The sequence below is a fragment of the Daucus carota genome, chromosome 6, assembly GCF_001625215.2.
Source record: "Daucus carota subsp. sativus chromosome 6, DH1 v3.0, whole genome shotgun sequence".
Classification (NCBI taxonomy): domain Eukaryota; kingdom Viridiplantae; phylum Streptophyta; class Magnoliopsida; order Apiales; family Apiaceae; genus Daucus; species Daucus carota.
Genome location: NC_030386.2, coordinates 21,119,752 through 21,143,116, shown reverse-complemented (window position 1 = coordinate 21,143,116; position 23,365 = coordinate 21,119,752). Strand labels below are relative to the sequence as shown.

Below are 23,365 nucleotides of genomic sequence, written 5' to 3'. Positions count from 1 at the left end.
ATATGTATAAGGATCGATAATACAGTAGTAATGATTTTGTGTCCTTGCAAATGTCCTTTTTGTTTATTACCCACGTGACGGCCGGTCCTTGCACATCAACGCATCTTTCTGAATTTTGAGCACAAAATTCTAAATTTATGGTCTATTTTTAAATATATTTTCTCCCCAAATAAAATTTAAATATAAATTTAATTTTGACAAATATAATATAAACAGAACTTGTAAAATTTTCTGACTAATAAGTATATTTTAAAATAACTAAAATAAAAGTCCAATGAAACAGCTACTCCCCGCCCCTCAATTTACGTAGGGGACGAGGTATTAGGCTCTTGGCACGTATCTTAAAACTCTCATAGAATATAATTTGATAAATTATTTGAAATATTTTTTTATGACTAAAAGTTTTGTGTTTGAAACTTTATATAAAATTAAAAAAGTTCATAAAAGAATCCATATTTTATAAACATCTCAAAATATGTGTCAAGCACTTGAAAGAAATGTGAAATACACAACAGTATTCTATTAATGAGGGAGGACTATGTTTCATTTTATTTTTTTTGAAAAAAAGAGGTAGGACTATAATATAATTTGGATTGCTAGAAATACGGTTATAATATTTTTTGGACTAAAGAATTCAGATATTATAGTTAAGCGATCTACAAATAAAACGGTTATTTATTTAACTTTTTTTTGTTTCACAATCAAATTATAATTGATCATTTGTGATTTTGTCCCGGCTAATTTTCATTTGTCATAAAGAAAAACAAATATTATTCGATTGAGATTGCATTTTATTAAATGTACAACGTCATCAAATATAAAACTTAATAATATGATGTTATTGTACAGTGGTATTATGAAAATTAGCACTAAATTTAAAATACAATGCTACATTTAATACATCACATCACAAAATGATAAAGTTGTTTTTATTTTTTAAGTAGAGCAATGGCAAGTATCACAGATTTTGTCTCAAATTTTTCCCTTAACTAATTTTATCTAATTTTATCGGTTGTTTGATGTGCATACATGAAATTATATTATTATTAGTGGTAACATGAATGAAATCCATAGTACATCATCAACTACGAGAGTTTACACAATTGAGATTGTGGAGAATTTTTTTTTGAATTATCATCAACCCAAATTTTAAAAAATGTATCTGAATCTTGAAATATTTAATTAAAATTTTAAATTATACTCCTAAAATCTGGTAGTATTTAATAAAGATTATAAATTATACTTACAAAATTGATAGTATTTAATTGACTTATTTAAAATTCATTAAAATTTTATATATCCAAATACTAATATGTTTTTCTGGACTTTATAGAATGACGACAGAATTGTTTTTTTTCCCCAATACAGGGGAAGATACAGTGCAACAAAGGGTTAATAGGCATATTCATTAGTGAAGTCGTTAACAACTTGCAAGTAGGTCATTAAGTTAAAAAAGGTTTCAATCACATAACTAAACATCAAATACCTATCAATTACATTATTATAGTTATAAATAATTTCATAACCGTTAAAAGCTTTTTGACATTTAACAGAGCACTGTTAATTTTTGCCACATAAGTAGCCAAGTGGACACCATGTCAGCAAAGTGGGTTTCATTATTATTTCCCCAAAACCCAACCCAGTTCAAACCCCTAAACTAAAACAAGCTATCGAGAGAGACGATTCAGAGTAGGCGATCGAGAGAGACAAAGTGTCCGAGAGAAATTATGTAAGTTCTATGTCTTCTCTTTTCTTTGTATTTGTATTTCTTATCTTCATTCTTGTTTCCAGTCGTGCATAACCATGTAATTCGATTTCTATAAACAAAAGCTAATCTTTCAATCCTCAATTATATGTAGTATATGTAGTATATGTAAAATTATAGATGAACTGTAAAATGATGATGTGTAGTATATGTGTTGTCTCTTCATCTGTGTTTTTTGTATATATGTTTTATGTATTTTAACAGGCTTATGAGATTGGAAAGAAGGATGCAGACCTATTATTGGTCTTGATGGCTGCTTTCTCAAGACCGTGTGTGGTGGACAATTATTATCCGCAGTTGGTAGAGATGGTAATAACTCAATGTTTCCTATAGCCATGGCAGTTGTAGAGACTGAAAGTTATGCCAGCTGGAGTTGGTTCTTGCTCCTGTTAATTGAAGACCTTGAACTCAGGGATGGCTATGGAATTACTTTAATATCAGACCAACAGAAGGTCCTTTACTTACTTTAATTCCTGTTAAAATGTGCTTTTTTTTCATATAAAATATTACTCTATTACTTACTTCATATTAATCAGCAGGGTTTGGACAAAGCAGTTAAGGAATTTCTACCCCACGTGGAGCATAGAAATTGTACCAGACACATATACTCTAACTTGAAGAAGAAATATGGGAGTGAATCTGTGAAGACTGCCTTTTGGATGGCCGCAACAGCTACACATCCGGAAGCATTTAGGACTGCAATGAAAGATATTCAAAGAATTTCTAAGGGAGCAGCAGAAAAATTGATGGAGTTTGAACCCAAAGTATGGTCTAAAGCATACTTTGAAACACACTCCAAGTCGGATAGCACAGAAAATAATATCTCAGAATGCTTCAATGCATGGATTCTCAAGTCCAGGTACATGCCTATCATAGATATGCTTACGGATATCCATGATTTGTTAATGGAGAGACTTCATAAAAAAAGAGATGCAATGCTTACGAAAGATTGTATAGTGGTTCCAAGAATTAAAAAAGTGTTGGATGAAGCAGTCAAAGAAAGTAATGAATGTAGTGTTCTTTGGGACGGTAAGGAAAATTTTCAAGTCAAATGGAGAGGAATAGGGTATTGTGTGAATCTGAGGGAGGGTACATGTTCATGTAGGGTGTGGGAGCTTTCCGGTATACCTTGCTCTCATGCCATTTGTGCAATACATAAGATGCGAAAAAATCCAGTAGACTATGTGAGTCACTGGTTTAAGAAGGACACTTATATGAAAACTTATTCACACTGTTTAGAAGTTCTTAGGGGTGAACCCTTTTGGGAAGACACACTTGGAGATGAGATACTTCCACCACCTATTGTAAAACAGCTTAGGGGGAGGCCTAAAAGGCAAAGAAGGAGGGAAGGGGGTGGGAGGGAAGAGGGGGGAAAGTGACTAAAGGAAGCTATACTAGACTCACCAAGATATGAAGAGTAATGCATTGTGGCATCTGTAGACAGAGAGGCCATAAAAGAGGGGCGTGTCCTAATAAGCCGGTTGATTATATTGAAAAACTAACAAATAAAATGGCTCCAAAAAGAAAGACATTCAACACAAAGGAGGCTGAATTAGTTGAAGAAATGGAGAGGGCTCAACAAGAGGTTGAGACTGGTGAAAAACAATTAATGGAGGAGCTCTTATTTAATGAGACTAGCATGATTGCTCCATCACCTACTGCACTTGTTTTTGTAAGTTTCAGAGACCTGTTCCAGTTAATTGTTTTATGTATTTCTATTATTAAGTACTTCTAATTGTTCTTCTTAAAACAGATGCCCACACCTAATCTTAGCACTACACATGGACTTGGTGGAACTCCACCACCTTCAATGCCACTATCACATGCTGATGGGACCAGTCGAGCAATAAGAAAAAAGCTTCCAGTCAAAAGGGCCAGACAATGAAGCCATTCACAGCACCAAGACCCAAAAGAAGTGAAAAAAATGCTATTGAACTTTTATTTAATATTGATGCTGGTGTTTTTAATTGTAATGTTCATGCTAGGCCAAGATAGTGGGGACCTAATGTTTTATGGCTTTAAGTATTTTGGTTGTAACTACACAGCATGATCTTTATAATCTATGAAATGTTATCTTTTGGTCGTTATTTTTTTATGAGTTTTTGTTCAACAAGTGTTAGAAAGATACAAGCATATATATATTGTATTAAAATGGTCTGGTAAAAGTCTATTTCTATTTCAATATAATCAGTAACCTGCCACGTAAGTTGATCCATGTCAGCAAACTGTTAAAAATTTAACGGGACTGACGGACATGAGCAATTTGAAATTTTTTTGATGTTCAATTATGTAATTGAAAGCTTTTTTAACTCAGTGACCTACTTGCAAGTTCTGGACGACTTCACTGATGAATATGCCTATTAACCCGTGCAACAAACTACACCACCAAGCAAAAGAAACTACCAAACGAAAGATTACACCTAGACTATACTGGGAACCTAAAAGAGATTTACTCAAGCATAAAACAGATACTGCAGAGGGCAACTAACTCCAAACTTTCCTCAACTCATTCATTCTAAAACCACCAAAGCATCATCCGCATCCAGAAGCTCATCTTCATAAATCAAGTCATGGATTTCCACCTCCGGAGCTCCAGCTTCTTGCACAGGGGCAGCATAAAAACCCAAATTGTTCATGAATTCTGCCGCCATGCCTATGCCAAGAGGTTCCCCCAACCTTGCTCAATCGCCTGATCCAGCTGCTCAACCTCGTCTTCGTGCATGGAACTTCCATTCCAGGAATATTGCATTATGAGGGCCCAAACCAATGTCCAAATCCATGAGCTCAGCAACTCGCCCAATCGGTTCAAACAGGAGGAACAACCGAGTAAAAAGTTCACCATCCAATAGAGCCAGATATGTTGCCACACGGTTACTCCTTGGACATGTGTACCTGATAGCACACTTCCAAGCCGAATTTTTATTAAGCAGCATAATCTGCTGTGCTATTACTCCCTCTGTCCCCTCATTTGTTTACATTGGGGACCGAGCTCGGTTAATGCTCTTATAAAAAACGTAGTTTGATAAATTATTTGAATTTTTTAATCTTTTGAATAAAAGTTTTGATGTTTATATTTTTATGCAAAACAAAAAATTTAAAATAAATTATATAATTATGTTTTATATGTGTCTAAAATGTGTGTCGATCTGTGTAAAAAACCGATAAAAAAATGAGAGGGACAGAGAGAATATATTTTAAGATTTTGAAATCTCACAAAGTCTATTACATTACAAAGTATTGTGTTTCTTAAAAGACTATACATCAACTCTCCTACAACATTTTATCTAAAATCAGCATAAAATCAAAATTATATATATTCTATTAAAATTTATAAAATTTATTAAAATCTCAATTGAATATACTGCTAAAATTTTAGAAAAGGAAGTAAAAATAATTTTTGATGTGCCAGCATTTTTTCTTTTAAATACATGTAAACTTCTAAAGTGATGGAACATGATTCAGATCTGATTTTAGTACAAATATAGGTGGGAGTCGATTGAAAACAAAAAAGCGAAATGAGAAGAAAAAAAAATAAACAACATGTGTCATGTGTGCAATCAAATACTCGTGCTTGATCTAGTATATTCCCATAATATTTCTTACATTTTATAGCTTTAAAGTAGATCCGAAAGATTTTTCTAATTTGCTTCTGATTAGAAAAAATCGATTAAAACTTTCGTAAACTAAAATTATTAAATAAAGTAATAAGCATAAATAAATAAAAAATGAGCACCCAATATTTGGAATATACAGACATTGAAAAAGTGTATATCAGCAAATACATCAACACTCATTTCTGTCATGATGATTTGTAGTGTCGTGTTCATGTTCATGTTCATGTTCCTCACTCTCCTGCTCTCTCCTTTCTTCCCCTCTTTCCATCTCACCGGTCTCCACCGGCGCCGGCGGATGCTGAATTACGATCCGGGTCGGAACCGGGTCGACCCGACCATCAAGGCAAGTAGCACATTTGGTCTCAACCCAGCTTTCAAAATCATATTGCCCATGACCCATTATCCTCCGACCCGAACAAAGCCTACCCACCATTATAGCTAGTGCACCCAGTATGATAATTATGGCAAGAACTCCTATTACGGGTCCTACCGACCCATGACCCGAATGTGATGTGTAAGCTTGTTGGGTTGGCAAGAAAGGTGCTGCTTGTTGTTGTGGCTCTACTATTGGTGTTGTAGACATTTTTGAGAAATACCCACAAAGAAAAGATTGGGCTTATGTGCTCAAAATTGAATCTTTTTGAGGTTCTGCAGATTATCAGTGAAAACAAGATAGTGAGTTTTCTTGAAATGTGGTAAAGATTGAATCTTTATGAGGTTTTGGAGATAATCAGTGAAAACAAAATGTTGGGTTTTCTTAAAATGTGGTAAAGATTGAATCTTTTTGAGGTTTTGGAGATAATCAGTGAAAACAAAATGTTGGGTTTTCTTGAAATGTGGTAAAGATTGAATCTTTTTGAGGTTTTGTAAAGGTTTTGGAGATAAGTAGTGAGAATAATATGTGGGGTTTTCTTATAATGTGTCTGTGTAGTGAAAGTCTGGTGTAAGAAAATGAAGAAATTTTGTTAAGTGAGAGAGAGAAGGGGGTAGCAATGTTTAGTAGTGGACCTAGTGGTAACTCACAACTGTAAAGGAAAAGAGAAAGGGAGGGACTGGGTGAAGAAAGAAAGCAAATGGGGAAAGGAGTAAAGGGAAGAATGTACTGCAAGCAGAAAGTATTGGGTAAAACCCAAGAGGCAGAAGAAAAGTTATAAAGATGGAGAGGAGCTTTTGTGAAATGTTGGATCTGTTATTTATAAGCTTTTTTCGAGACACATGTTCTTGCTCTGCATGAATCCATGAAAGAAACAACTTTGTGGTAATTAAAATATGTGTTGTATGAATCCATGAAAGACATGGAGATTTTTTAGTGCGCTTAGTTTTTTCTTTGGCCACGGATAACTTGTTCTTTTTAAAAAAATATTTGAGTCATGTTATGAGTTTAGATTAGGATTTGCCTCCACTAGAAATTATCAGAGAATGAACAGGGTTGTTCACTGACATAGCTGTCAGCGAACAAGCTCGAGCTCAGCTCGATAAAAGCTTAGTTTGACTCGGTTCGTTGAGAACTCGAGCTCAAACTCGAACACATGAATATGTTTATTAAGAAAACAAGCTCGAGCCGAGTTTTTAGTGTGTTTGGCTCGAGCTCGGCTCGTTAAAACTCGAAAAAATGCAATATTTTTAGGATAATTTCGTAATATATACATGTTATTGAACACCGAATTCAACATATAATATATCAAATCGATCAGGAGAATATTAACTATAATATGATACCATTAAAACACATTAAAAATTTTATTTGGTTTGCTATTTTAAGAGTTAAGTAGCGATTTGACCTTATTTTTTTCTGGTTAGACTCGACTCGGCTCGTATTTGTTCGTGAACAAACTCGTGTTCGGCTCGTTAGTTAACGAGCTCGAGCTCGAACACAATTTTTTGTTCGATAAGAAAGCTCAGCTTGGCACGGTTCGATAGAAAAAAAATTAAAGCTCGGCTCGGCTCGATCAAAGCTCGACTTGGCTCTGTTCGTGAACAACCCTAAATTGAATACCATTACATAAAACTAGGGCTGTAATTCGAGCCGAGCCGGGCGAGTTTCGAGCCGAGCCTAATTCGAGCCAACTTTAATCGAGCCGAGCCGGCTCGATTAACTAATCGAGCCTAAATCTTTGCCCGAACTCGACTCGGTTAATTTCACGAGTCGAGCCGAGCCGGCTCGTTTAGCTAAACGAGCCGGTTTTAACGAGCCGAGCGAGCCAGCTCGTATAATTTTACACTTAATCGAGCCCAAACCTCTACCCGAACTCGGCTCGTTTAATTTCACGAGTCGAGTCGAGCCGGCTCGTTTAATTAAACGAGCCGAAACCTTTACCCGAACTCGGCTCGTTTAACGAGTCGAGTCGAGCCGAGCCCACTTAAACGAGTTCGAGCCGGGCGAGCTCGCGAGCCGCCCGACTCGAATTACAGCTCTACATAAAACTTTGACTGTCCGTGAATATACATTTCAACTGTACGATGGACATAAAAAATAAATCTTACGATAAAATCCGAAATTCAGAATCTAGCATTATACTAGAACGCAGCTGGGTAGAGACTAGAGTGAGGTATCTGGCAGAAGTGGTGCTGCAAGCTCCGTGTCTGGGTCTCACGAGTCAACATTCGGCAGTAAATTTGATTCTTTTTTCTTTGGCCTCTTTCTACTGCTATGAATTCAGGAATCCTAGTTGGTTTCTTACCAGTGTCTGGACCACGTTGATTAGTTACGGGGATGTGTAAATGCATGATAGCAATGTTACTACAGACTCACTGTGACATGCGGAGGATCAGATTCTATTTGGAAAATGATAACACGCTGCTTTCCTGCTTTGTCTTCAAACCTTTCTTTTATTACTCCCTCTGTCCCATTTAATTGTATACATTTCTTTTCAACTGCTCGACACGCATTTCAATGCTCTTATAAAATATAGTTCCGTAACTTATTTTTGAGATTTTCTTTTTCTGAATAAAAATATAACATCCAAACTTTAATTCAGAAAAAAGAAAATTTTAAAAATAAATTACACAACTACACTTTACAGGAGCATTAAAGTCCGTGCCGCGTCCCCGTCCCCCAATGTATACAACTCAGGGGGACGGAGGGAGTATTATTAATCCACTTGGCAAACACCACAGGAGCTGAGCTACTCCGGTTCATACTTTCATTTGATGAAAATTAAACACATTCTTCAAATTCTCCAAAAATACTTTTAATTATTTTTTATTTTTAAAATCAATATTTCGTTATTCGCCGAACTAACTAAAATTTTCAATTATCTAATTAATCATCCAATAAATCATCTATTAATCTGATTAATTATTATTTTGCGTCTTACTGACTAAGTCTGATTCGTAATTTTTTCTAAAGATTTGTCTGGCGTGTATCATGGGTATATGTTAAGAAGTAAGAATTAATATCTATGTATTCAGCTCAATTTAATTGATGTGATTGTTATATATTCAAGGATCCATCATTATTAAAAAATAAGGATCAATCAAACTTCACCGAAAAACCGTTTTTATGATACTGGTTTCAACTTGATCAAAAGTCAGTTTTTGCCGATCTGCAGATAAGATTGCTTTAAAAAAGTCAAAAGGTTGAGCATTATGTCCTAACTTTTTATGTTCATTGTCCACTCTTTCTACTCATCTCGTATTGCAATAATAGAGATGGAGATGAAAGTTTATCAATCTCATAATATTTCTAGCTTGTCCGTACCAGGGAATCAATAGTGGCAATATATTTCGATCTACTCTTTCTGCTTTGCTTTTACGTAAAGTCTAAGCATGTACTTTCCCTTATAATGAAATTAGATTACTTTATCTGTAAATTAATTAGATAGCCAATTGCTATTTCTGTTTTTGAATAGATTCATGATCTGCAAATGTATTTATATGTTTGAATAGATGGTGAGGTTTTGGCTATATTGACTTTGGGGATGGATTCCAACTCGAAAAGCAGATAATATCGTGGGTGTTTGTGTGACACTTTTAAGTCGAGCTTCTGAGATTATAAGTTAGGAGCACTTATTCGTACCGTTTGTGTAATAAGTCAAGAATCACTTATAAAAAGCTAGGAATGCTAGCTTTTGTTTCAGGAATTCTACTTATTTGCCAAACACTTTAATCACTTATAAGTTTTGTCTGGCTTCTAACTTCTACTCCACTTATTTATTTTAAGTAAGAAGCACTTCTTTTAAGCTCAGCCAAACGGCCCCATCATTTCGTTATATCAAGTCTAAGTTCAGGCATTTTACAATTGTTACATGATTTTAATAAAATGTTAAGATAGATTTTTCATGTTCTCATTTCTCCAGTTTCTTTAGGACAAAAGAAAATAAAGAGGTGCTTTCGGCATGTCTATAGCTGGTGTCCGGCATAGGGGTGTTAACGAAACGAATTCGAAACGAATACTATAGTTTTTGTATTTGTATTCGGTTTAAATATACATATTCGGATTTGTATTCGTTTATTATCCGAATAGTTATTTGTATTCGTATTCGTATTCGGTTAAGTTCACGAACTATTCATATTCGTTTAAGGCACTCATTTAAAAGAAAATAAAAAAAAATAACTAAACTGCTGACACGTGACAAAAGTTATAAACTCCCATACTTCACCAATTCAAGCAAACTATAAAAAAGTCATCCAACTCAAATAATATAAAATTCAAAATACTGATTGAACAAACCTGGATAAACTAGAAGGTGTGACATTTTGTTTCTGATTTGTCGGTCTGTGGCTATAACTAGAAGAGCTCCCCTTACCAGTACATAATCTTATTAAATAAAAATATAATATTTTTCTATATAATATAAAATAATATATATATATATATATATATATATATGAAATTTAATTTCCGAATAATTAAGCGAATAGCGAATACGAATATTTATCTATTCGAATTTGTATTCGTTAACAAACCGAATATTTTTTAAGATTTGAATTCGTATTTGTATTTGTTAACAAACGAATACGAATAATGTTAAACGAATTCGAATACCGAATATTTCATTAAATATTCGTTTCGTTAACAGCCCTTCCGGCATGTAGATAACTGTGGTGCCGCTTCCCCAATCACAATTTATGTAATTGGTGTTTTTGAACATTGGGCTAACAATGGTTTTTACGTGATATGGTCAATTACGATGTTACTATTTTCAGAAATGTTGGTGCAAGTTAATTGCTTAGGATGTCTTTATTTCGTTTTTAGCTTCAAAATTTTTTAAATTCTATGTGTTAAACGATCAGGAAATAAATCAGCTTGTATCGACAGTTGGGGGTTTGTCCCGGCCGTACTATATTCAAGTTAATGAAATCTTCTTGCATTTATCACAAAAAAAAACTATAAAAAGTAAAGAAAAAATTTGGGAAAAGCCAGTTTAAGAATGATATTTCATCCTTCTCCATTATTGTTTTACGATTTTCTTTCACCGCTCGAAGGTGTAAACAACATATAATTTTATAAATTATTTTTAAAATTTTACTTTCTAAAATTTTTATTCAGAAAAAAATGTTTAACAATATTTAGTAATTATATAAATCCTAAAATGGTTTACTCAGTAATTTAGTATTAACCAAACTTAAAAAACAAACTAAGATTACCGGAGAAACGACCCGGGGCACCGGGGAGATGGATGGACCTCAGGTCGGGGACATCGTGTAACATGAAGATCATTGCATGATACGAAGATAGTGCAAATTGTATAACATGATTTTGCAAGGGGATTTTAGTTTTAATTACTTGAGATATATTGAATTTAGATCGTTAATAATTTTTATAAATTAAGAAAAATATATGTATTTCGATGGATTGTTACTAATTTTTATCCGACATATATTTTCTCGGAAGCCATACAAAATTATATAGGGTCGATGTAAAGTCTCATAATTTCTATAATTTTTTTATAAAAACTTTCTTTTATCATAAACTGTAATTCTATAATAAATTATGTCTATGTACATTGAGTTTCCAGCATCTCCTTGAATCTATCCGACTAGTATTGTAGGAGTAAAGATTAATATAGTTGTGCATTTTCACAATCATCTGTTTTTGATATAATAATAAGCGTTTAATCCTAAAAATGGTATGACAACCTGACGCATTTGAAATATTACTAATCCCTCTGTCCCGGGCTCCTGCGAGGTTATTTGCGTTATTTTTTAGCACGCATTTTGACACTCCTATAAAATATATTTTCATAATATATTTTGAATTTTTTTTCTGAATAAAAGTCTGACGTTTAAACTTTTATTCGAAAAAATAAAAAAAATAAAAATGCGTTATAGATTTATATTTTACAAAAGTTTCAACATGCGTACAAACAGTGTAAGTAGACAATCGGGCGCAACAGTTCAAAATATTGCATAAAATGAGTAGGTCCACAAATTTATAAAAAAATATTTTGTTAGTAAAATTTAGTAGTTAAATTTCTACTCCCTCTGTTCTAACCTCCAATGCCCAAACCATATCCGGGCGGAGGGGTGTTTAACTAGCAAATGAGACCTCCCCATGCAGGCTATATATTAGAAACATGCTAAAAGCTGAAACACAATTTAAAACTGAGAGATACAATAAAATTAACTACTGCAGCTAGTCAACAGTACCCAATTTAGTTCTGTTTGGAGAACATCTAAATAAGAAGAAACAAAATAATTTAAGTTTCCAATAGCTCTACCTACCAATATTATTATAAAGAGATATTCTGATTGAGATGGAATAATATATCACAACAACAAACATAAATATGGTGTTAGTAGTACTGAGCCGCAGAGCGCATGCAGAATCTCAGTTGTGTAGGTAGAGAATACTGTTATCTTTTCAAGTCTCGGGCCAAGTGATGTTCGTAAAGTTTATGACCTCTACCAACATGCCGCACCCACTCGTACAACGTACAGTATCTAATCTCACAGAATCAATACCCCTGTTTTCATGCCAAAATATTTTCAAAAAATACGTGTCAGTTCCGACGTAATTCCGTCACGTAGAAGCCGGTGCATGTGCTAATGTCAAACAAACCGAATTGTAGTTCGTTGGTGCATGTTCATGTCGAATATATCTACACATGATTCTTGAGGGACAAGGGGAGAGAATCATGGGTGTGGTGTGTGTAATGGATACATGGTAGTAGTAGAAAAGTTTGGTCAGAGTTGATATATATGAGAATAGTACAAAAGTCAAGAGGCATTTGAAGATGCAGCTTTATATTTAGCTTTACTACTTTTTATTGGTGGCAGTTGGTGGTGCAGCTGCAGTTAGAATCCAATATTTTGTTGTCGGCTTCTCTGTTGAATCCTTGTGCTTTGCTCACTATTCTTCTCTCACAGAATTTTGATTTTAGCATCCCCGCGAAGAATTATTATTGACTTCTTAGCATTTCAAAGTTTTGTAACTGCTTTGAGAATACAGGTGGATGTGAAATGTCGTTTGCATTGCATGTATGCAGGCTGTGTTTGTAAATCGATACAGATTATTCGATATCTCCGTTCATATTTAATGCATGATGAGTACTCCCTTGTCTCGTTTTAAATGTATATTAAAAAAATTATATTGAGTTGTGTGTGTATATTAGTCAAATTTTGAATTATATTTCATGTATGTTTCAAGGAAAAATATTCAAAAAAATCGATCAAAAAAGAAAAGAGATGAAAAAGTATTTCAAGATAAAAAATTTCCTAAAAGGACATGTAAAATGAGATTGAGGGAGTATCTCTTTATTTTTATAATCCCTTTATTAACAATAATCATTCAAATACTCAAATTAAAATGATATTTGGTATTAATATATCATCTATGACTTATATGTCGTGATTCACAAACTACTCAATCATGAAATTAAAAATACAATACCAGAGCACAACTGATTTGATGAATTAGACTTCAATACGTGAATGACAAGATAACGGGCCCAAATTTCATTAACTAAAAATAAATATTCCAATATTTTGTAAAAAATAATAAATCCAGTTCTATCGATCATTTTACGCAGGTGTGGCCTTCTGAGTCATCAGCCGTAGACTATGTAAACTGTCCAATGCATTACATCAAAAACTGATTTCTACTCGGAAAACAGCGAGGAAACAATTACAATTATATGCAACAAAATAAGTCCAATTCGTATGGGCCGTTGTACAGCCCTACTTGTGCTTCTCCAGTATACTTTTAATTAGTTTAAGCTCAACTTATTTAGTAAAAGAAAAACTAGCTTAGTTTATTTGGCTATAAATGGTTTAATATTTATATTAATATATTGTCAATAAATTAATCAAACATATAATAATAAAATATAATAATATTAAAAGAATTTATGCATGTGAATAGGTCGGCATAATCTCGGCCAGCACTATTTGTTAATTTAAATTTGAACCGAAATCTGAATTAATACGAAAAAAATAGACCGGAATTGTCTAAATTTGGACCTTTGAGCTATAGTTGGAGCTGTCTTGTGTGGGTGATAAAATTATTGATAATTATTCGATAAGCCATCGCTGGAGCGGTACACATCATTTCGAGCTTAATCCAATTTGCGAAAAGATGGCCGTATATGGCCCGTATCAAAGTGGGGTCAAATAAGATAATCTTGTTCTCAAGATTCTTTTCTCAATTATTTCTCGTGTGATAGAGATTCTTTTGTCCTTGCATACTCCAAAAACACATGGGTCATCGAGTGGGATATGACTAATTAACTAAGTTTAAAGGTGCGATAAACCACTATTGCAGTCTAGATAATTTTCAATTACGTGATTAAAGAATGTCAGTGGAGTAGTCAAATGAAGAACTAAAATTATCCGTACAATATTTAATTCTCCGGTCATTCTATAAACTAAGCAAAGAACAAAGTTGTCATTACATAACAAAATGATTTGTCCGGAAACAGCACTTTTATTTAAAGAATGTGTCAAAGTTTCGACTCTGAATATAATAAACCTGGAACTCCCTGGAAAACTGCCATCGGCCTTTAAGGTGAAGTCAGCTTAATCATGTTGATTCTTGTTACAACTAAAAAACACATATGTGAAGCACGACGTTTGGATAGTCTAAGTGGTTAACATGAGATCCTGGTTCGAAGTTCACATCACAATTGAATAGCTTAAATGGTTAATTTGAGATTCTGGATTCGACTCTGACCCACGTTGATACTATCCCAAAGTTTGATACTCCCCCTGGTCCTTTATATAAGGCACTTTGACTTTTTGCACATTATTTTAGGAGCTTTGACTACATATATAAAATTAATATTTTTAAAATTTTCTTTTTCTGAATAATAGTATTTATGTTATATTTTTATTCAGAAAAAGAAAATTTTAAAAATATTAATTTTAAATATGTGGTCAAAGCTCCTAAAATAATGTGCAAAAAGTCAAGGTGTCTTGTATAAAGGACCAAGTAGTAAATATGTTAACTTTGCGAACAATTTTGTAGGCGGCTCTGAGGAGAACAATTGACTTGTTCCTTTGGAATAATTACACCAACCAGTTGGCAGCCAAATCTGTTAAATGGGAAAGCATATAAACACATTATATACAGCATGACTAGAATCATTATAAGACATAGGCCGATTCAACCACGCCATCAACATTCTTGCAGAGGAGTAAAGGGTGTGTTTGGTGAAACGTAAAGAAAGGACCCCTTCTTATTCTCTTCTATCATGAGTGCTTTGATTCCCCTCATCTCTACAATGGACCACAATGACAAGCACCCAAAGGAAAGAACTAGAGAAACATCAACCAGAATACTAATTCAAAAACAGAAGATTATCATGATGAATATGAAGAAAAGAATCCCCTTAACAATTTGACCAGAAAAAGAGAAGGCTGAAGAAGTACAACCGACAACAAACCTAGTGGGAAGCTACATCCCCTCATTTCACCGCCACTGCTGCGTAAACTGAAAAAATCTAATACGCTAGAAAATATAATGCATCTAACAAAGAAGGTAAAACTATCCATGCATTCTAAATTCCACCATCAGGAAAATTGAAGCCAATTAAAACTCAGATTTCCGCAACAAAGTTAGTTATACAAAGTGCTCTCAGTTTGAGTAAAAACTCATCCTGTTTCTCATTCTCAGCACATTACACTTCAACTGAAGTTCTTTATACCAGAAAACCTTGAAAAAACTAAAAGTCACGACAGGTGGTAATGAAAACTAATTCTGCAAAATTTCACGGCCTCCCTAAACCTCTACCATATTATGATCTGTATTATTTTTGTAGTCCATCTCTCCGGAGTATAATTTTATCTGCAAATGTATGGTGGATATATTTTATACAGCAACTTTTCCGGGAGTCTTGAGCTCATTTTTTCCAGCTATAGCTTTTGGATCTTTCAGCTTCTTCGTCTTCCATGCTATCACTAACTGTAGTGGAAGTCCTTACAGCGGTATCAGTCAGCTGTAGTGGACCCTCAGGAGAAGTAGACTTTGAACGAGGCTTGGTTGAGGATTCACCATTTCCAGAGAACATTAAGGCTGATCCCAAAGTAAGTGCTGAATCTGCTGACTTGCTTGTAGGGGATCTACGGTCATGAAGTCTGTATTTCTGAAATAGACAGGAACTGTTTTAGCAATTCACCAAACTTCGAGGATTATAAAAGACTATTAGGTGGATAGTTTAAACTTACTTGCAAATGACTCTTCACCTCATCATTTGTAAGACCATCAACTTGCATTAGCTCTCTAATTTGCTTGGGAGTTGCAACTGAAAATTTTAAAAAGAGAACCAATATATGATAAGTTTACATAACAACTATTAGAAAGACACTCAACCTAATGAATTCCCATGGAGAATTCGATTATTTAACTTAATATGCTAAACATGAAGATGATGAATAGATAGAGTAATTTAAAACTTTTACTATAACAAGTTTATGGCAAAACAGTTAACAAGCAAAGAACAATATTTGGAATAGTTCGCTACAAGTGTGTATCATCAAAATAAAATATATTTAACTATATAAACTTCATCTTTGACACATTTATGCTTAATGTACTTCAAATGTTTCCTTTTGAAGACAGATTAGTAGGTTCTGATTAAAGATACGAGTCCAAATAGTGATAATTCAAGTAAAGATTCTAACCATGTGCACCTCCAAGTTCTTGCAGGGCTCCAACAAAGCGCCTATGCAACTCCGGTGACCAGCAGCGTCTCTGTTTCCTAGATGTCTGGGAGGAGCTAGTCTGTAACTTTGATTGAATGTTTGGACTGGAATAGGAAACTGCTATGCTACTACTTGATTTTGAACTCAAAACACTAGAACCCAATTCCAGCCTTGGTTTACTAGTTCCAGGAGTCACAAGTGAAAGCCCAGCAACTGAAAATTCATTCTTATCTTCTACCTTTGCCTCCTTCCTAACTGCAGCTTCTGGAATAGCCAAATATCCCTTAAACGGCATAAATGCACTTGCTTCTGCCCTACCCTTATAAGACTGATAGACATCTTTCTGAAAGACATCTGTCATCTTGGCATCATTTTCCGGGTTAGATTTCTATCATCAAAACAACACAAAATAAATTAAGAAATCTCAAATATGTAAGCCTAACCGTTAGGCCAGAGATATAATTAACATCTTACGCAAAACTGTAAATTACCTTGGCAATTTCGACTACTGAATTTGGTTTCCTGTTGGAATCTGAATCAGTATCTTGCTTTTTCTCATCATCAGTATTGTTCCAAAGCTGGACAGAGCTCATCCAATTCTTCTTCTCCTTGCACTCCTTCTCCATTCTTGTCTTCTCATCTTTTTCAGCTTCATCACAAGTCTTCTTCAAAGGTATAAATTCTTCAAACACTGGCTCAACATTTCTTCTCCTACACTGAATCAGTTCCTCCTTCAAAGCTGCAATTGCTGCAACAAGAAAACAACATCATCTCAATACCAACAAAAGAACTATAACACACACATCCGACTACAAACCATACAAACCAGATATAAATCACTGGTTACAATGGTACAAATCATCAATCATAATACTACAAATCACCCGAATACGATTAATTAATCGTCTCAGTAATACAAATCGCCATTTTGTATGCTACAGTACTTTATACATGAACCAACACACAAACACATGAATTACACATACTATCATTGATTCATCACTTATCTTACATTTAAATCAAAACCCACCAAGCAAAAACAATCAAAACAACAAAACCCCATCTCTAAACAGACTAAACTCATCAAATTCATCCATCTCAAAACAACCCATTAATCAAAACATCAAAACTCATCAACCCCATCTCCCAAAAACCAAAACATCCATAAAAATCACCATCCAAACATCCCCATACCAAAAAAAAACCAAAAAAAAAACAAAACCCACTTAAAGAAACCACGAAACAAACAAATCAAACAGAAAAGACAGAAAACCAACCATCACTAATGAGAAGCATGCTAATAGGAAGCTCGCGTTTAAAAGCATCAATCTTTCTCATTTCATCTTCCAATCTCTTGATAAAACCATCCAATTTCACCAACTTCTCCGATACGTTACGGATCGTCGAAACCTCCCCGATAAAATCAGCAATCGTCTTGGGCACAAAAGTTGGCTTAATATTCAAATTAAGTTCCTGCGTATTCAACACCATCTTTGCTGATGATCGGTTAATCACGATCTTGAGATGAGAACATAAACAGTGAGATCTGTGTGTGTATATATTGTGATGGATAGTAAATAGACAGAGGCAAAAGGGTGAGGATGAGAAAAGAAAAGAGAGGAGACGAGGAAAATGAAATTAATATAGGAAGATTCTGTAACACGACGCCGGGTCTTAGCATAAATTATATGCAGGGGTAGTAGGAGTATATTTTATCGTCTTATAAAAGGAATCTAACTTTTTTCAATCACACAAGTGACTTCTACCCTTTTCTTCTTTTGTGAAAACTGAATTGTTGAAAATATCTTAATTTAGTGGAATATATTAGAATTTCGGATTTTATATTTCAAATAATTTTAATTAGATGTCAAATAATTCACAGAAATTAGATAATTTAAATGTCAAATAATTCAATGATAACTATGTTATAATTCAAATTGTGTATTTTCTCTAATTATATATATATTGTGATATATATGAGAGATTGATTTATGTAATAAAAAATATAGAGAGAGAGTTGTAATTGGTATCGCCGAAATAATAACTTGGTAAAATATAATTAATTAATTAACTTTAAAAAGTAAGAAAAATAGGATAAAAATATTAATGTATAAAGGATAAATTTGGAAGAGTTGAAAAAAAAGAGGATTAATAAGTTATCGAATTATATTTTAATTTTAGTTAGGAGAAATTGTTGCAGTAAGTTGAAAAGATTGTATTTAAAAGAAGTAGACATGAGAAGAGAATAATTATGAATAATAATATATTTTAATACTGGAATCTAAAAATCAACATAAATGAAAACGTTTGATAATGATAGAAAAGTGAGATTTACTGTATTTGGATTTTTTTTTATAATAATCATCATCAGCTTTTCTTTTTTGATCAAATTGAAGAATTCAATAAAATGTTAAAATTCAACTGGGATAAACTCCCGACTTGTCGATTACAGTTTAATTGTGAAACAAAAAATGACTGAACAAGTAGTCGTTCTGTTTTCATATTTACTAACACATAAAATATCTAAATTCATTAATCTAACACTTATTTTTCAAGCAATTCAACCCACGTCAGCTGCAAATATGAGAGCATTGCAATTAGCCTTCACATAAGCACTGTTTGTATCCCGATGTTCAGAATTATCAGTTACATCACCCGATTATGGAACAACAACTGTCCCCAGAATATTGAACAATTTTTGTCGCAAAATATGAACTCTTGAGATATTCATCACTGTGTCAAATTTGATGCGAGGTTTGTCAATCATCCAAAATATCATATAGTCCTTTTTAAAAAAATTAACGAAAACCATAATAAGCCACATACAAATATTAAAACATAAAACACTTTACGACTAACAAATTTGATATTAATGTACCTAATAAGAACTCACCAATAAATATATTATTTTATTAAAAGGCGGTAAATAGGAGAGAGGATGGAAGAACAAATAAGTCTAACATAAATGAAGGTTGAAAAAAGGAGAAATGATGGCTGACCCTAATTTTGGAAGTTTGTTCTTTTTTTTTTGAAACAATTTTGGAAGTTTATTCTTAAAACTACAAACTCATAATTAATCGAGAAATCCGTGATCAATTGAAGAATCACCGATGATCCATTAAAAAAACATCGATTTATCCTAGAAATTTTTTTTATCGATTTTACTGATTACATCCGGCCTGACTTTTTTTTCTTTCTAATTCATCCAAAAAAATCTTATAAATCATGAATTTGTAAGTTAGCCGATTAATTTTGACCATAATTTCTACAACCATGGTTGATACAGGTGTTAATTTTATTTATCCATATCTATGTGTAGTAAAATGATTAAATTTAATTAAATTACTCTTAGCTTTATTAGCCTAATTTTTAACAGTTATCCTATTTAAAATATAAAAATAAAATTATACACGAAACACATACTCATCTCTGGTCCAACAAATGAGTATCCAAGTAAGATCATAAAAGAAATACTACTCTGTTATTTATTATTTGACGTTTTGACTTTTGACACGTATTTTTATTAAGCTGGTCAAACGACTTAAAAATGTGTGTCAAAATTAAAACATCACATAATAAAAAAGAAGTAGTATTATTCATGTAAACATTCGCTATGTTTAAAGATTATTCGGTTGAAATAAGTGACAGCGATTACCGTGCCCAATATTCATTTGAACATGATCTGAATCTTCAAGTTACATGTATCATAAGATTCTTTGTTATGAATTCCCTGGTTCCACCGGCAGACAAAGAATATTAGGGACGCGTGTTCGGACTCGATCATGCAATTAAATAAAGTCCTTATCGATTCGAGAAAGGTCCAATTTCATAGCTGGAATTGGATAAAATTTGTTGAGGCAGGTGACAACATGCACAGTCACCCTCCTGTAAAAGACACTTTCAAAGAATCAAAGCATCCAACAATTCTTACACAATCATTTTCCTTCCCGAATTTATCTTTACAGTGAAGGTAAATAGTTTTAAATGGTGTTTTAAAAACTCTCTTATAATCTTTTATTGTTTTATGATAATAATTGAACAGTTAATATCTCAAATTAATTTAAACTTTTTAATAAATTCTTAATAAATTTTAAATTGTTATGTCAACTGATTCGTTTCAACTTCCCAAATTTATTATCATCATTTTGAGTAAATCTTTTTGTACATACTTTTGTAATAATCTCCTACAGCTCTTATTTAGTCAACGATTATAATCAACGTCGTTGGAGATGCTCGAACACGAGAAGATTACAAATGTTAAAAGAAAGATACTTTTAATAAAGAATTCACGAGATCTTTACAAGATTCACTTGTGAATGGATCATTGAAAATTTTGTTTGGGGGAGAGAAAGGTACAAGAACCAAATTGATTGGATCCAAAGATTAAAAGAAAACAAAATAGTACCAAAGTGAATGGCTTGGGAAAAATACACAAACATATCAAGCTTTCACACCACAGAATAGCATCTCCCACGTGATTGACAACTATATTTTTATATTGATCATCGGCATTTTATGTGACCATCCAACCAATCGTTTTGTCTTTTGTTTACGGTTTTCTTTATTTATTTATCCTCTATAAACGATGGAATCTTTTTTGTGTTTGTACAATACATTTTTGTAGTTGTTGGTCTTTTAAGGGATCTTTTTGTCATTTTCGACATCTCTCAAGTCATTCATCTTCATCTTACCTCTGATTCTATGGATGAAATTATTGAGGAATTGCATAGCAAGTTGCAGCAATTGCTTCGAATAAACTTGAAACCATCAAATTTTTTTGACAACTTACTATCTAAGTCGCTTCCAAGATATATCACAAGTCACAACAATAATATGTGCCCAAATAGTTCATGACTTGCGTCTAAGATACGTTGGTCGCTAAATACTAATCCCTCGGTCCCATCACTAAAGTATAGTTTCATAATATTTTTTATTATAAAAAAAGTTTAATGTTTAAACTTTTATTTTAAAAAAATAAATTAAAAAAACATTTTTGAACTATGCTTTATAAAAGTATCAAAATACGTGCAAACAGTGAACGTAAACATGCTGATGGGACGGAGAGGATATAGACATACTATATAATTTGAGTTCCACGTGTATGAAAGTGATCCTTACTTTTTAGTATAGAGGCCGGGAATCAGAACTGATCTATTAAATTCTCGATATAGGATCTATCAAATTGTTTTATGATAAATTGGATATTTTTGATTAAATCGAAATATAATTAATTATTTTCTAAAAATTAATTAATATTTAATAAAAGTTTTTTCGGAAAAGAATTTTAGAACGCTCACAATCAAGAAGATGAAACGAAAGAAAGTGGCGTTAGTAGTGGGAATCAATTCGCCGCATAAACAACGGCGATGCGTTCTGCCCTTCCGTATACAGGTGGGGTCATATTAACCTTTCAAAGATTCCTTCTTAGTTTATACGTACAACATTATTCTTCATTCTATCTTCTTGCCTGCTTTTCAATTAGTCACGGCCAACTAGTATTTGACTATATTCTTTTAGAGTAACAAATTATTATTCATTTTTTAATCAAAATAGAAATCGACATCACATTATCCTCACCGCAACAAAATATGTATGCCTTTTCCCAGCTACTCCCATACACACCGGTCACCACCCACGGTATTGTTGAGGTACACGGTTTATTTTACTGTTATAATTTAAGAACAAAAATAACAAATTTTTAGCTAAAATATTTTAATCGTAATTGTTATTGGAGTTAAGGTAGAGCTGAACTAATAACAAAAATAACAATTTTTTTAGCTAAAATATTTTAATCGTAATTGTTATTGGAGTTGAGGTACAGCTGAACTAATGATACTCCCTCCGTCACCCTCATTTCTTTACGTTATTTTTTGGCACGCTTTTCCACACTTATTTAAAGTATAGTTTTATAATGTATTTTTAATATTTTTTTTCACTGAATAAAAAGTTGATGTTTAAACTTTTATTAAAAAAGGAAAATTTTTTAAAAATTTATGAAACTATATTTTATAAATATTTTATAAGAGTCAAAATACGTGTAAACAGCGAACGTGGACGGACGGAGGGAGTAATAAACTCGCTACAGTAAAAGAATTCTTCTGGCAACATAATGTAAATAATACTATATTTTTACTTAAATATTTTTCCTTATATCCAATTAACCTTGCTTCGTTCGGGCCCATAACGGCAAAATTGAAGATTAAAAAGCCCAAAGAGCTTAGAATATCACATTCATACCATGTCAAAAGCAACGGATCGCCGTTTTAAAACCAAAGTACTTTATAGCAAGTTCACGTTCGAAAGTTGTCCGCCCGACCTTTGGGCTCAAGAGCTCATCAACTTCTACAGCGTCTGCAACGAAATTACTCCCTCCGTCCCAGTCATTTGTATACAAATGGCTGGGACACGGAGACCAAAAAACTGGGTAAGAAATGAGTAAAGTTACAAATGGCTGGGACACAGAGACCAAGAAACTGGGTAAGAAATGAGTAAAGTTGGATAAAAATGGGTATAGTGGTGGGACCATTTATATTTAATAATAAATTTGAGATAGTGGAGGAAAGTAGTGGATGTAATAGTGTTTATATTATTATAGAATGGAGATAGTGGAATAAAGTAGTTGGTGTAATGATGTTTTATATTATAAAAGTTTACTAGTTTTGGAATGTATACAATTGATGGGACGTCCCAAAAAGGAAACGGTATACAATTCATTGGGACGGAGGGAGTATTTCACCAAATTATCTGGGCATGACGACGGGGTTTGTTTCGGGTGTGAATCCAAAATAATTTCGCGTTTTAAAATTAAAATTATTTATTAAAATTTCAAATCATATCATGTGTTTTCAAATATTTAATGTTTTTGATATCTCATTATCAAAAAAAATGTTTTTAATATCTCAAC

General features: G+C 33.1%; 3 protein-coding genes across 3 annotated transcripts; 1 reads left to right on the top strand and 2 right to left on the bottom strand.

The window, feature by feature from the left end:
• The first annotated feature begins 2,083 nt into the window (after positions 1–2,083).
• LOC108225763 (uncharacterized) lies at positions 2,084–3,860 on the top strand. The gene is made up of 3 exons (XM_017400714.2): positions 2,084–2,217; positions 2,305–3,437; positions 3,519–3,860. The coding sequence occupies exons 1-2, from the start codon at positions 2,086–2,088 to the stop codon at positions 3,142–3,144; spliced, it is 972 nt and encodes a 323-aa protein (XP_017256203.1). The 5' UTR covers positions 2,084–2,085; the 3' UTR covers positions 3,145–3,437; positions 3,519–3,860.
• A 1,688-nt stretch (positions 3,861–5,548) lies between these two features.
• Positions 5,549–5,962, bottom strand: LOC108226047 (uncharacterized). Its single transcript, XM_017401001.1, has one exon. The coding sequence runs from the start codon at positions 5,960–5,962 to the stop codon at positions 5,549–5,551; it is 414 nt and encodes a 137-aa protein (XP_017256490.1).
• A 9,377-nt stretch (positions 5,963–15,339) lies between these two features.
• Positions 15,340–18,148, bottom strand: LOC108225749 (transcription factor HHO6-like). The gene is given in 6 exon segments (XM_064079284.1): positions 15,340–15,667; positions 15,669–15,902; positions 15,985–16,061; positions 16,441–16,849; positions 16,953–17,209; positions 17,739–18,148. Coding segments are annotated over 6 exon segments (1,230 nt in total). The 5' UTR covers positions 17,953–18,148; the 3' UTR covers positions 15,340–15,628.
• Between the last annotated feature and the right edge of the window lie 5,217 nt (positions 18,149–23,365).